Below are 16,285 nucleotides of genomic sequence, written 5' to 3'. Positions count from 1 at the left end.
AGGAAACATCAGCGGTAAGGGGAGATTTGGCTAAACTGATCTAACAGGATTCTTGCTGAAGACAAGGCTGATCAGATTATCACCTGGGGGATGTTGGAGGATGAGAAACCAGATCCGATGTCAAAGTGGTCATATACGGAGGGTGGGAGGGTCTGGTTACATGGACTTGGCAGGGTTCTTGCTAAAACTGCATTTTACAAGGAAGGGCACAGATGGGCCTAAGAAAAGATTTGGAAGTCTAAGTAAATTTGGTCAACAAACAATCTTTGTCAGCATGTATGTGTGTGTTTGTGTATCTGCATTTGTACATTTGTGTGTGTGTGTGTATCTGTGTGTGTATGCATCTCTGTATGTTTGTGTGCCTGTGTGTATGTGCCTCTGTGTGTATGTGGTGTGTTCTGAGGGGTTGGTGAGTAAGAAACTCATAGGGAGAAGAGTTATTCAGCCAATCTCCAGGGGAGGAGCTGTAGCAATACACATTTTTAGGACTAAATGACCAAACAGTGGTGGGTCTGTAGTCATAAAAAGACAAATTCAAGAAAGGACTGATTTTAGGGAGAATTTAGAATAATGCCTGCATTAAGTCTTTATAGAACTTTCATCCTTCAATGGTGTCTTCTTAAGCGATCACTTCTTAAGTGATGTTCCTTTTCCTCTTCCTATTCCCTTTTCCTATTTTAATTGTGATTCTTACCACATTTCACGTTGGTAATTGATGTACGTGTACTCAATTTTAACTTCCTTGGTGCAGAAGCCATGCCTTGAGTGCCTTATTCTCCTCTCATATACTAAATAAATATTTGCAGATTGAATGAATGCATTTTCAACACCTTCTCTCTGAATTTTGTTGACATTGTCGGTGAAACTTGTAATTAGTAAAGAGTAAACCTTTCAGTGTTCTAAGTGGTTAATAATCATATAATTAAAATGATAACATTATAAGTGGTAAACATCTTGAGTTTCAACGATTTTTGATATATCCATGTCATCATTGGCAATATAAATACACATGATTTTTAGTATATTAATACTCATCTAACCTCTGTGTCAAATGTTTTTGCTGGTAAAATAGGGTTCATAATACCTGCTTCATCTAACAGGGCCGTGATGATGAAAATTTTCAAAGCCCTTTGGAAAGTTAATTGTGTTACAAAAAGACCGAGATTGTCAAGCACATAGTGTTTGACATCTTACGGTTGCTATAATAGAGAAAGAGAAAAACATACATGCACATCTCTCTATAAAAGCTTCAAAAGGCACATGAGAATAATAGTACATGTTTTTAAGTACTTTATTCCTTGTTTTCATTGAATACTTTTTTAAAAACTTCTTTGTGGCTAATAATGATGATGAAGATGATGGTACCACTACTACTACTAATAGCTTCTGTAGCCTTTTATAATTTATAAAATTGTAAAATTACTGCATTATCTTGGATTTAGCAGTTTCTTTAGGGGAGAGGACTGGCTCTTATACCCAAAGTTACAGTTGAAGAAATGAGTCAAAACCAACCGCAGTCATTTTAATACAAATGTATTTGTTAACATTACACCCAATGTTCTGAAATATATTTACTAATTTTCACAAGACATCTGAAAATTAAAAAAAAAATACAAATAAGGTATTTGAGGAAATAAAGCATTCCATACATTCCCACAAGATGACAGTACTGCTTATAGTATATGTTAGTGTTGTCCATTTCCTGGCTGAGCCTTCTGTTTATGATTGTGGGAAGGCAGCTGGGCAGAGAGCAGTTCTGCCGCCCCCTCTCCCATTCCCTCCTCTCTTCCCCATACTTTGCACACCCACAGTTCTGACTGTTGGGTGTTGGAATCCGCTGTCCTGGAGGTCCCCCAGAGCTTCTGCAGATGTTAGCACTGAGGGGTTTACTTAGCAGATTGACGAGAGGGTGGCCTTCCACATGGCAAGGGGTTTACCAATATTGATTATCATGTAGCCAAACAACAGTAGTCATCTAAGGGGAGATGTTTTTGCTAATTTTATGGTTATTGTACATTTTTTTCTCACAAATGCCTATGTGTTATTATTTTGTGCTTTAATTAGTGCCTAGATAATCCTAAATTGACTGAATTAAGATTCAAGAGTATATTAAACTTTCACATTACCTAATGAATGCAGGCAGCACTGGGAATTCAGAACCTTTGCTATCTCTTGCACACCTAACTTTGGTAGTTCCCATGTGTGTCTTCTCTGTGCAGTAAAATAAGGTCCAGACCAGAATATAATGGGTACCGTCATTACAGTACTTATCATACAGTATTCTAATTTGGGTTACATGACTCCCTTCCCCGGTGGATTGTAAGCTTCTTGTGGATAGGGTTGTATCTTGTTTACCCTTGTTCTTGTAAGGAAAGGTATCTAATGTACAGTAGGAAAGCAATAAACGAATGTGCATTCATTAAAAGATGTGTTTGGCGGAGAGTCATTTAAAATTCCATAGATTTTGGTAATTCATACTGCAATGTGAAGTCTTATTTATTTGAATCCATTAATTTGAAATCTAGATGTGATAAAAAGTTACGTGTTAAAACCACTCTTCTCAAGATCATACATGCATTGTAGGAAAATGATATTTTTTGATCCTGCTAAATAGACATTATTTACCATTACAATTTATACAGTATTTAAAATAATTACATTTTATCAGAAATATTTTTAGTTTGTGCCTTTTGCTAACTTAGATAGGTTAACATCTGTCTCACCTTGCTATCGGAGTTAGAAAGTTTTCAATGACAGACTGAAATTCATTCTGGAAGAACCAAAGAACCACAGAAGAAAAATACCAAAACAAAGTAGGAAAACAGTGAATCGGTGGTTATAAAAGATGAGACCCAAGTAGTATATTACCAAATGAATGAATAAATGAATGACAGTATCTCCAAGAAGACAAAATTTACATGCATAAAATGTGAACTATTAACATCATGAAATAAGAGGCCAAAAAGAAATATTATCAATTGGATTTCAGAGAAGAGAGGCAAGGTTGTAAGGAAAAGCTCCATGAAGGAAGTGAACCCTAAGCTGGTCATGAGGAAATGAGTCAATGTGAGAAAATAACTTCATATCTGTATTTTCTTTATTGCGGTGGAACACATTACCACAAACTTAGTGGCTCAGAACAGCATACTTTATTATCTGGCCATTTCTATGGGGCAGGATCCAGGACATGCTTGTCTGAATCCTCTGCTCAGGGTCTTAAAGGCTGAAATCAAGGTGCTAACTGGGTGATGTTCTTTTCTGGGGCTTGGGGACATCTTTTACACTCACATAGTTGTTGGTGGAAGTCAGTTCCTTGCAGCTGTAGGACGGAGATCCCTGTTTTCTTGCTGGCTGCCAGCCAGGGGTCTCCCATATTCCTCACCTTGCCACTCTCCTCCAACATGGCAGCTTCCTTCCTCAAGGCCGCCAGCAAAAGAAGCTCCTGCTTCTTCCACCCTCTTTCAAGTGATCCACTTGATTCTGTCAGGCCCACTTGGGAAAAATCTCCCTTTTGATGAACTTGAAGTCAACTGATTAGAGACCTTCATTATATCTGCAAAATCTCTTTACCTTTGCCATATATCATAACATAATCATGGGAGTGATAGCTTTACACTTTTGCCATGCTCTATTGACCAAAAGCAAATTACAGCTCCTGCCCGTACTCAGGGGGGATTGTACAAGGATGTGGGTCATTGGGGGTCACCCTACATTCCTGCCTACCACAGTGTCTTCTTTTGTAAGAGCGTGTTTTAAAAGTGAGGATCTTTCTTTCTTTTTCTTTCTTTCTCTTTCTTTCTTTCTTTCTTTCTCTCTCTCGCTCTCTCCTTTCTTTCTTTCAAGATTTTAAAAAAATGAGCCCTGGGTGTCACATGCCAGGCTAAGGAAAAGAACTTCTTTTGAACTTGGAGCTTTTACTTATTTCTACTTGGGGGACTAGCTGTACATAGTTATTAAGGGAATGGAAAGGATCCTAGAGTGAGTTATAATTAGAGAAGCCCACATCATCATTTTGAAACACTGTAAGAGCTTCCTAACTGGTCTCTTACCTGCTGGTCTTTACTCCCTCACATCTGCCTTGACTTGCCAAGGTGATCTTTTCAAATGCACATCCAACCCTGCCACTACCCTTCTTAAAATACTTGTGCTGGCTACTAGAATGGAACCAAGCTCTCCATCCTCCTAGGAAGGGCTGCCATGCTGTTTAGCTTCATGTCCCAACACAAGCTTCATGTGCTCTTCATTCACACTCAACTGAGGCAGTGGCAGGAGAGGCTGAGAGGAGGGGATGGATTTGAGAGGCATTGAGTAGGTAGAATTACCTGGGTATGGTGAAGGTGAGGATGAGGCTGCTCCATGCATGCAAATAGGAGTGCAGGTGCAGTAGCAAATGTAGGAGAGAAGAGTTAGTTTGAGGTCACCCTAGAACATCATCACACACCAAGGACTTGTTGTAGGCATGACCTCCACAGAGATGAGAATCCATGCGGCGTTAGGAAATTGTGGATTCACAAGAGAAGAGGGACAACAGAAGGACTCCCACCAGTGGTAGATTACAGAGGTGGGATAGTAAAGATGTTAGTTCATAGCTGAATGCAGTTTTCCACATTCCAGGAAGTACCCAGTAAAAACAATGACAGATAAAACATTGCTTTTCATTGTTTCTGTGGGCAACATTAATAGGACCTAATTTGGGGATGCCTAAAGAAAATATCAGGAAGAGAGGTTTCAAAGTTGTCCTGGTTATCTCAAATTAACTTTGTCTTTTCAAGTGTCTTTGGTCACTTGGCCTTACAAAATCTGGTTACAAATCTTGAAGTTCTTTTGTGCTTGTTTTGGACTGTATGGAAGTACCTAAGTTTTTCTTCTGCTGCTTTCTATTTCTTCTGGAGGGTGTTGGCCCAAAAATGTGTTTAAGCTGTCCTGGTCTGCCTTCCTGAGATGGGACACACGCCAGGGAGAGTGCACAAAATGGGATGCTGCTTTTCTTCTTGACGGAAGGTGGATTCTAATCTCCACTTACCTTTTTTCCTCTGTAACTAAGTAGAATCTACCATATCAATGCCCCGTCAGTTTCCAGCTCATGTGGTTCTTGTGATTCCTCCCGTGGCCATTTGAATGCTGTCATTGCTTTGGGCCTGCAGGCTAGTGCCAGCACTGCTGTGACAGCAGCCCGTGGAGTTCACACGCTGCTTGCTGGGCTGAGTGTGACTTCCTGCTGGTGCCAACACTGCTTCCCACCAGGTGTGCCCCGCTGGCATGACTCCTCACCAGGGGGCACCTCTGCCGGTTGCCCTCACTGCCTGTGACATGCATTCTCATTGGGCACACAAGGATACTTGCTGAAAGTCGTTTGTACCCCTTGATTAACTGCTGAAGTTGTAGCCACTGTTTCAAAGCCCCTTCACTTTGGGAACATACCTTCTGGTAGGGAGTTGATAAAGCCCTCACAAAGAGCCAATAGGTAGAAGGAGGCACTGGTCCTGATGTGCTATACCTTCCCTGGTGAAGGAACTTTTACTTTGGGAACTTGGTTATCTCATAAACTGGACACTAATGCATCAGGATTTCCCCTCCTCCTCCCTGGGAAACGGGGTCCAAGTCCTTTCAGTAGAGGTTATTGGGAGGTTGGTTGTAGGCATACTCTTTGAGTCTAATTATCTTGGGCCTGAAAATGTCATGGGGATAGGTGAAAAGCCTCTTAAGTAAGCTTTCATGAGTTTAGGTCTTCCCCTTAGTGACAGGTCATCTGCTCCTGTCCTCCAGAAGTGGTCATCTCTCATGGTGGGATCTATCTTCCTCCTACAATGTCCCAAGTTTCTTGGGACTCTGGCACATCCAGTCCTGACCTCTGTGTTAGTCTAGGTGATGCTAAATGATGGGGTGGTAACAATCCCCCAACCCTAAACACACACACCAAATCTCAGTAACTTCACACAATGGAGTTTTATTTGTCACTTGCACAGTCTCCATCTTGTGGCTATAGCATCTAAAACACATGTCTTCTGAATTAATTTCCTAGGACTCTCAAACAAGATACCATAAGCTAGGTGGGTTTAAAAAATAGAAATACATTCTCTCACAGTTGTGGAGACCGGAAGTCCAAAATCAAGGTGTCAGCAGGGCCATGTTCTGAAGGCTCTAGAGGAGGACCCTTCCTTGCTTCTTTCTAACTTCTGGTAGTTTCCATCAGTCCTTGGGGTCCCTTGGCTTGTAGATCCATCATTTCAATCTCTGCCTCTACCTTCACATAGCCATCTTCCCCGTGTCTCTGTGTCTCAATTTCCTTCTTTTTATAAGAACACCAGTCCTTAGATTATGGCCCACCCTAATCAGCATGACCTCATATTAAGTTGATTATATCTGCAAAGATCTTATTTCCAAATAAGGTCACATTCACAGGTATCAGATGTTAGGACTTCAACATATTTTATGAGAGGGACACAATTCAACCCATAACACTGCAAAGTTGTGGCTAAGGAAAAGAGAGACAGAAGACATCCCATGGCTTTTAACAGTCTCATTTCAGAAGTGATACATGCTAGTTTTGTTCATGGCCCACTAGCCACAGCATGGCTCCAACATAACTGCAAGGGAAGATGGTAAATTTAGGGAAGCACATGGATATTTAGTGAGAATTACTGTCTCAGTCAAGTCTTTGACCAGCTCATTTCTTCTGATCCCAGAAGCCTCGGGAGCACACATGAGGCTGGATAGTTTCTGTGTAATGTGAAATATCTATCAAGGAACATCATATGATCCTGCAAAACATATTGAAGGAATAGACTTAGAAAACTGAGCAAAGGAAAGAGAGGAAACAGTTATATAATCTGCAAAACCGTCCCATATTTGTTTGTCATCTTAATCCAGAGAATACAAAATGGTGGGCAACAAGTTGGACCTAGTCCATAGATGTTATTTGTGTGAACTACACAATGTTTAAGGAATGTGAACAAAATATCTAGATATCTTTCCTTGAACAATTGAAAGATATGACAACATCTGGGCCCATGTTTCCACAGAAAAAACCAGTAATAAGGATAACAGCCAAAGAAGGCCTGCTCCTTTTAGACAGTCCCATCTTTGCAGTTAACTCTGCTCTCCACCATTCCCTCTAGTATTGCCCACATTGAGGCTCAGTATCAGTTCTCATTCATCTTTGTGATTTCACCATTGTTTTCATGTAGGAGAGATTTTTTTTCCCCCTTATATTTTGCTCTTTTTACCCACTTGATTTATCTGATTGGCCACTTCAGGCCAAGACTTGGACGCTGATTCCTGCTTTAGCCGTCTGCAAAGGAAACACTCCTCCTGTGTTTCCTTCACTCTCTCCACTACTGTGGTAACCCAACACTCTGACACTGACCTGTGGGTTTTCCACACCAAGCAATTTTGAGACACTGGCTGGATCTCCTACAGTTCAACTCAATTCAATTCAATTCTGACACTGTCTACCTAGAGATAGCATCCAATCCCACAGGTTATGGGCTCGGTCCCACGAAACTGCCCCATTGTACATGCCTCAGATGCCAATCACAAGTTCAGATTGTCACTGTGCTTCTGATGGGCTATAAATCGAAGAGGTTCCTACCACCTCCTCCTCAGATTTGATTAATTTGCTAGAGTGGCTCACCAGAAACTAGGAGAACAGTTTACTTACTAGATTGCTTTTTTTTTTTTTAATATAAAAGGATATAATTTAGGAACAGCCAGACAGAAGAGATGCATAGGGCAAGGTATGGGATGGAGTACAGAAGCTTCCATGCTCTTTCTGAGCATGCCATGCCCCAAATCTTCACATGTTCACCAACCTGGAAGTTCTCTGAATCCCATAGTTCAGGAATTTTTATGGAGGCTTCACTATGTAGGCATGATTGATTAAATCATGGGCCTTCACTGATTGACTCAATCTCCAGACTTCTCCCCGAGGTTAGGAAGTGGAGCTGAAAGTTCCAACCCTCTAATCACATGGTTGGTTCCCTTGGCAACAAGCCTCCCTCCTTAGGTTACTAAAGGTTTTCCAAAAGTTACCTTAGTAACATAAATGCAGTTGTAAAGAGAGGGTCTTGTTATGAATAGCAAGACACCCACTTTACCTTTATGTCTCTGAAATACTTCAGGAACTAAGGACAGAAGATCAACTTTTGTAACAAAAGATGCCCCTATGGCTTTTATATAGGAAATCACAAGAGTTTTAGGAGCTGTGTGTCTATCCACAGTGGATAGAGACCAAATATGCATTCCTTACTATAAATCAGAGTATTGCACCACCTGCAATAGTTGTGACTTAAGCTGAATGGTTGACAAAAGCCTGGAAATACCTGTGATGGGGATAGGTGTATAAATGTTTGCAATGAAATACTTGCAATTGGGATGGTTGCATAAATTTGAATGTAATTAACATAATGCATGTTGACTGAAGTAAATCCTTATTGATACAGCTTTTTGTGCCTTTTCTCCCCTTTATAGACCATTGGAACGATCCAGTGAAGATGTGGATATAATATTCACAAGGCTGAAAGAAGTTAAAGCTTTTGAGAAATTTCACCCAAATCTCCTTCATCAGATTTGTTTATGTGGTTATTACGAGAATCTGGAAAAAGGAATAACATGTAAGAAATGTAACTCCAGTGGTGTATTTTCGTGTATGGTTTGTGATCATTTGTAGTTATCCCATGGAGATAGATTTCTTTGACTTTGTTCACAGCATGTAAATGTTCTTCCAGGGTAGCCTGGAAGATGGAACTGGAAGGATGTACTGATTCATATATTCAGCTAAATCCTTAGAAACTCAAATATTTTCTTTACCCCAAGAAATATGTGAGTCAGTAGGATATTAAATAAAGATAAAAGGACTCTTAATGAATGTTAATAGAAATGTTTTGAATCAACCTGAGTGATATCATCTATTTCAGGTGTGAATAATGGGCACGGAAAGAAAACAAGAGGGTGGCAACTGCATTAAAGTTTTTTTTTCATTAAAAAATAATGCTTTTCCATCTGTTGGGACACTTTTATGATACAATAACAGAAAGCTCCCACCCAACTGGCTTGAATATCAATTACTCCTATAAGGAGGGAAAAAATCAATTACTCATATTCAAGAAGTCTTGAGATAGGATGGCTTCAGAGTTGGTTAATTAAGTGACTTGAAGACATTACTAAGGTCACATGTCTCTCCCATTTTGTTTTTGTATATGTTTTGCTGTGCATCCTCAGGTGTTGGCTTTTGTTGTCAGACTTGACCCAAGTGATTCTAAGACAGCTATAGCAATTAGAGGCATTACATGTGTTAGGAGGGGAAAATTTCCCCCTACCCCTCCTAGTTCTTTTGGCTGGGCTAATAAACTGACATAAGACAAACTAATGGGAGAAAAAAAAATCAAATTAAATTTTATACATTATTCATACATATGGTCATCTCATAGGTATGGGACCTAAGAAGCAGGCTGTTTATATGCTTTTTAGATAAAGAAACGATAAGTTTGTGGAAAACCAACAAGACAAAGAAACTTAAACTTGGGTACTAATTAGTGAAGAAACTAAGCAGAGTTTGTTTATATAGCTTCTTGGCCTTGAATTCTCTGTCTGGTGATAATGATGTCTACATCTTGGTGCAGGAAGGGTTCCTTTCACATGGGAGACTTACTTCCTGCTCTCCAGGGGACAGAGAGGAGGGTCAGAGTGTCCTTGCACTGGCTGTTTCTCAAGTAACTTTGATTCAAAATAATCAATACACCACTTCGGCATATTTTGCGGTAACCTGCCCTGAGCCCCATCACATGACAATACAAAGATACCCTGCTGAAGGACTATTTCATCTTGTGTATATTTTCAGAAGTCCCCCAGCAGACTTCCTATTTCATTAGCCAGAATTGCATCACATACCTGCATCTAAACCAGTCACTGCCAAAGATAATGGGATCACCATGATTGATTTGGACCAATCATGATTACTCCACTGGAGCTAGGGAAGAAACTCTATGCTCTGAGCTCTTAGTCCTGTGGAGGAGGGTGGAAACTTGATAAAATCTATGTTAACTTAGGTAAGAGGAGGAGGGTGTATGATTCTGAGTGGGAGACCAACAGGGTCTGTCAAATATAATTGTAGAAAATTTGGAAGACAAGCAAGAGAAAAATCATGTACTATCCCCAAATGCAGAAATTGCTATTAACACTTTATATCCTTCAAGATGTCTTCCTACATTCCTACATGTGTACACACATAGTCATACTTATATTTAAAAGTCATCCATACATATTGTTTTCAAACCAATATATATTTTTTTCTTACTGACATCAGAAACTTCATTCTTTTGTGGATGAGACTCTTATTTTCTGTTTCTTAAGGCCATTTTCAATATGAATCTTCCATGATTCATTTTGTAATGTAAAATTGATTGGCAGGTGATGATGTCTTTTCGGGCCAAGAAGTTCATGAAAGGCAAAACCCTAACTCTAAACTAAGTCACTTACAAAGGCTAGGAATAGCAGAGTTACTGGAGAGGCCGGCTATAAACTCATCAGTCTCTCATCTTAAGCTTATTACTGCACCTGTGTGGGATGCCATTGTTCTTCTTGCCTTTTCACGGCATGTCCTGGGGAGTTTAGAGCAGCTTGTCATCATTATTGTGCTCCTAGAAGCTTGCTCTTATAGGCAGGGAGCACTAACCCTGCCAGAATTCAACTGTTTCACTGGGTTGTCATGTGATTTTATATTGAGTCTCTTGATCTCTGACTCTAATTGTGAAAAGAATTTTAAAATATTAGGTCATTCAATCTATTTATTTAGCCAAGATATTTAAAAGGATAGTCAGATTTGTATGAGAGTTTTGAGCCAGTGTTTCAGAATGATTTTCCAAAGTACTGGTCTTAACATGATATGAGAACTAAGGTTCTCTCTAAATACCTAAATGTTTTCTCTCTGAGATTACCAAAGTGAAGCAAAATCAGGTTCAGAAATTTCTGATGAGAGTCATTTCCAAAGAGTAGTTAACTCTTAAGGCCTAAAAGCAATGAATTTATAAAACAAATAAGAAAAAGGACAGTGATAATACTGGTTAAAATTTTTAAAACAGATTTTATTTTTCTTACTCATTTATTGATGAGCTTAAAAGGGGACATTCTATTCTAAAAATACATTGCTTTTAATATAAGTAGATTTAGGAAATTGGGGTGGAAGACTAGTATTTTGTTGAATCAAATAACCTTGTTAGTATGTACCCCATCTAGAGTAATTACTTTCTAAGAATCACAATACTATGAAATATATTTAAGATAAATTACATAAAACATCAGTGAATTCTTCTTAAATTCAAAGTATCTTATAGCATTTAGGGTTATCATCCCTTATTACTACTCTATAAATATAAAAGAGTTCCCTTTAATAGAGTTCCACTTCATAGAATAAATAGGATATAGCTTTGTTGACAGAGGGGAAAAGAGCAATATGTCATGCTTTTATGGAAACAGATAGAGGAAAGGTGGAGAGCTTTGCTAGATCCAGGTCATGCTTATAATGACCAGTGGTCGTACGGTAAAACCAACTTATATTCGGTGTATTTACCTTACTGTTTCTTTTTCAGTATTTCGCCAGGGTGATATTGGAACAAACTGGTATGCTGTCCTGGCAGGGTCTTTGGATGTTAAAGTGTCTGAGACCAGCAGTCACCAGGTAAGATAACATATTCTTTTTTTTTTTTTAAGTAGGATTTATAATTATTATTTTTACAGACATATTAGGTCTGTATCTTTTATGCCATCAAAATTACATTTTCAAACTCCTCTCCTCTTTCCATAGGAAGGAGTTAGACAAGTGTTTGTTGAATTCTTTTATTAAGTTACTCAACAAACATACATACTGCATGTCTCCCATGGTTTGAGAATGGTGACAGGTGTTGAAACATGAAGGGCAAGAACATGATGCCTGCCTTCCAGGAGCTTGCTATCTATTGGGAAATGCAAACGATTCAATTGCAATGTGATAAATTGCTGTTGCATAAATTGAAATGCGAGCAAAGGGGACAGAGAAGTTTTTCTAGGTTTGTCCTCAGATCCTTCCTCCATCTGGTATCCTGACTTTTCTTTGTTGTCGAAGTGGTCCCCTCGTCAGCCTTGTAGGCACTGTAGTGATGCAGGGGAAGTGTGGTTGATGCACTCTCCCTATAAATCATGCTCTCTCACTGTTTCTCTGCCTCATCTTATCAAATGTGGAAGGGCCAATAATATCTTTTCTTTCTAAAGTGTGGAACTTGCTTGCTTGATCTTCATTAGTGACCTCTGAGGAGCTTAGCATCCTAGTAGATAAAACTCATTTTGTCTCCTTTCTCCTTCCCCCCCCCACAATATTTGTGACTATTTAAAATTGGACCCAGACTCATATCTGCAGTGAACCTTGCTCATCCTTATTCCATGGGGCCCAAATGTTTGGAGCCAAAAACCTTGAATCTCAAAAGGACAGCCCCTAAAAGCCACCTTCAAGCTCAGTATGAAAATGGTGCAAGCTTTCTATCTGCATATTCAGGATTCATATAAAAACTGCAGGAATGGAATTGGCTAATTGTAACATCAGAAAGAATTATCAAGAAAAATTTATAAATCAGTTAAAGGGACAAATACCCTGCAGCCAAATACCATGTTTAAGGCAGTGGTTCTGAGCCTTCTTCATATGTAACACACTTCAAATGTGAGAAACATTTATAATGCCCTAAATTTGAGATTTAAATTTTGTAGGAACATGTGTGCATATTGAAGCTATGGGAAGCCAACCGTCTAAAAATGGAAAAGTATCCTAAAGATTGTTGGTAAAGTGGGCATTTGGAATTTGGAATATAGTTGCCAATGTTACTCCCATTGTTATGGATGGTTACAGTCTCAGGCCAGTGCCCAAGTCCAAGTAACTTAGATACTTTTTCTGTGGATCACTGCATAGAAAGTCACATTAAAAACTGCCTGGGATCTGTGCCTTTCAAGATTGTTGGGACGACCCCTCTTCTTCTCTCTCACAGAGCCAGTTTTCTCCTGGAGTTCAGAGGGCTGAGGTAAGAAGTGAGTTTTTTATTCTTGTAAGCTGCCTTAGTTTCTCAGTGGAACTGAGAACAAGCTAGCATTTCTTGGGTATCTGCCATGTGCTGGGCGGTGTTCTAAGCACCTAAAAGGTATTTATTTACTCCTTTATTCCTCACAACAACCCTATAGGGTAGGTCATATTACTGTTCTTGTTTTATGGGTAAGGAAGTAAGGCCCTGACTGGTTAAATAACTTGCCCCAAATAACAACCTAGAAATTAGGGGAATCAAGATTCAAACCCAAGAAGTCAGTCACCTGAACATAGCCTCTCAGGCACTACTCTGTGCTTTTGACTCAAAAGAAATGTGGTGACTCCCGCACCTTCCCTCTCTCTGCTATTTGTCATCTTTTCAGATTTCACCATGTCTCTTTGCACACACCTTCCACCTGCAGACTGCTGTCCTGGTGGGGACCCTTGGGCTCCTTGCTCAGAGCTGTTCCTGATGCTCACTGTAGCCAGGTCTCACCTGTGTGGAGGTGTGGAGGGGACAGGACCTAGTAGAGGATGGTTCTTCTCACTCCTCTGGGTGGTCCTGAATGAGTGATGATGGAGAGAGGGGAGGAACTGAAAAAAGAAGGTGAGGAAAGAGAGGAAAGGGGAGGAAGATGAGAATTAAAGGGGAGAAAAGGGAGAAGGGAAGGAAAACACAGGGAGGAAAGAGAAGAAGAAGAAAGACAGAGCAGATGTACCTAAGGGATGGTAAATAACATCAGCATGGATGTGCTGAGACATCAAATGTTCAAAGCTGGCCTGAGATTTTGATGGTATTAAAATAGGATTTGGCCAGGGGCTCCTGGAATATAGCCCTGGACCAATTCTCTCTCACCACGGGGTCCAAGCAGAGAATAGCTGAGTAACACTTTGTTATTAGCTGTGGGGTTTTTAAAATCTTAACAAACCTTTAACTTCAGCTGTAGTTTTGACCTCAAACCCATGCCAAGAACTTTCCTAAGCTGAGCTTGGTCTTGTCTTAAGTTGTTAGGAATTTTAGCTTTATATCAAAGCTGGCTTACTGCCTCCTCTGTGTACATCACCCCACATTGTCCAACCAGGGTTTTCTGGACTGATTTACATCACTAAGCTATATAGATGAGAAAGCTCATTGACTTCTATATCTTCCAACCCTCCAGAGAGGAGTCTGAGAAACACAGAGGGCCCAGCCGTCCAGCCAGCTCAGACGGTCACCTGCAGAACATGGTTGCCACCCCCTGGGAGGAAGAAGCTAAAGAGAATGAGCAAGATGGCTGAATCTCCTCCCGTGGCAAGCTGTTTGACAGGGAGAAACAAAAAAGCCATTTCCACCTGTGCTGGCCTTGTAATGGGCTCTGGATCTCTGCCCACTAGTGACGTGGCCAAATCAGGGTGATGAGTTAGCCAATCAGAATAGTACTGTCTCTAAGAGTTCTCCAGAGAAATAGAACAAATAGAAGATGGATGGATAGGTGATACATAGATAGATAGATAGATAGATAGATAGATAGATAGATAGATAGATAGATATTTTTTTTTTTTTTGATAGATAGATATTTTAAGGAATTGACTTATGTGATTATGGGGGCTGGTAAGTTTGAAATCCATATGGTGCAGGGTGAAGATCAGGCAAAACTTGATGCTGCAGTCTTGAGTCTGAAAGCTGGAAACCCAGGCAAAATTCCTGTGTTGCAATCTGGAAGCAGAATTCCATCTTCTTTGGGAAACCTCAAGGGAAACATGTTTGCTCTTAAGTAAGTCCTTTGATTGGATGAAACCGACCCACATTATGGAGGATAATCTGCTTTGCTTAAAGTCTCCTGATTGTAAATGTTAAACAGTATCTTTAGATTACAACAAAATGTAGGCTAATGTTTGACTAAGCAACTGGTTATCCTGGTTAAGCCAAGCTGACATAAAATTAACCATCAGCTACCCCAATGGGGACTGAAATGAGCTTGGGCCATGGGAAGAGAAGCAAGGGAAGGCCTACAATTGCTACCCCTAGAGACCGGCAGCAACTTTGCTAAGTGCTTTCATTGTAGCTTACTTGCTAGGGATTCTGTGTGCATCATCTTTAGGCATTCATGCCCTATTTCACAACTGGGCTTGAAAACAAGGCTCAGCGACATTAGGTGTAACTTTCCCCGGGCCACACAAATGTACGTGGCCAAATGAAGACTTAAATTCAGGTCTGACATACTCCAAATTTCATGTTCTTCCTGTTGTTCACACAGGAAAAACGGTAAGCAGGGCAGGAAAAGAAAAAGAAGAAAAGTTAAAAGAGACTAAGAGCGAATTAAGGAAAGAGAAAAGAGGTAACAGCACAGAAGAGTGAAATCTTTAAGTGAGTAGGGCTGTTGCTAGCCTGCCCCTCCATTTTCATTCAAGTCTCTCCCTGACCTGTGTGCCTTTCTTCTCATCTGAGAGTCAGAAGTCAGAGATGGTAGTGATAAATTCCCAAACTTATCTCTGAGTTTCAGAGATACCCTCTACCACCCTCAGTGGGGTGTTAGTTGAGCGGGAACGGTGGAAATAAGAGCAGACATAGATCATGGTAATGGAGCGCCCACTACAGGTAGCTGTGTGAAAAGCACTTTTCATGCATTATTTCATTGGCTACTCAACTACAGGGCCCTTCCTCGATTAGTGCTATTATTAGTGTCATTTTACAGGTAGATGCTAAATAAAGATCACACAGCCATTAGGTATCAGAGGAGTTCTTTGTGGTTCTGGGGCTCAAGTTCTTGACTATTACGGTTGTACAGGTGCCAACCAGAAGTAATAATGAATGTGGGGAGAAGCTTTTCCCCTATAGCTCCCGAAACTACCTGCCCAATTCCAGCTCAGAGCTCCACACGTCTTACCTCCAAGCCCATCTTGCAGGAGTTTGCTCCACCTTAGACAAGCTCTGCTGGGATGCGGGGCCCTCTTTACACCACCTTTTAGATCATCAGTTAGCATGGCCCATCTCTTCAAAAAGGTTTCTGGGTTTGAGGGTGGGATGGATACGTATGGATGCTATGGGAGGGAGATTAAGGCCCTATGTACAAGGTGGAGGTGACAGGATTGGAGTTTGTGTTGATGGGATGTATGGGGGCTGAGGGGAAGTGGGGATCCTGACTCAGAGGAAGAGGTAGGTGGTGATGCCAGTAATTGAAATAAGGAGCAATAAGAAAGAAAACCCTTCACAGATTCTGATATAGTATTTTTATGTCATACATTTATTAGGCATTATTGATTTGA

At 40.3% G+C, this 16,285-nt stretch overlaps 1 protein-coding gene across 8 annotated transcripts in view; it reads left to right on the top strand.

Annotated features, from left to right (window-relative positions):
• Positions 1-16,285, top strand: part of RAPGEF4 (Rap guanine nucleotide exchange factor 4) — a 284,964-nt gene that overhangs the window by 41,568 nt on the left and 227,111 nt on the right. For 7 of the 8 annotated variants that reach the window (XM_081814166.1, XM_081814167.1, XM_081814162.1 and 4 more), the window contains exons 2-3: positions 8,470-8,612; positions 11,586-11,674. In XM_081814166.1, coding sequence (XP_081670292.1) covers positions 8,470-8,612; positions 11,586-11,674 — 232 coding nt within the window. Of the gene's footprint in view, positions 1-8,469; positions 8,613-11,585; positions 11,675-16,285 lie in introns of those variants that run through there. The other variant, XM_081814170.1, reaches the window with a different exon arrangement.

Source organism: Leptonychotes weddellii, chromosome 3 (genome assembly GCF_054177405.1).
Source record: "Leptonychotes weddellii isolate Sample4059 chromosome 3, ASM5417740v2, whole genome shotgun sequence".
Taxonomy (NCBI): Eukaryota; Metazoa; Chordata; class Mammalia; order Carnivora; family Phocidae; genus Leptonychotes; species Leptonychotes weddellii.
The sequence above is the reverse complement of the archived record's forward strand: the minus strand, read 5'-3'. Positions and strand labels throughout refer to the sequence as shown.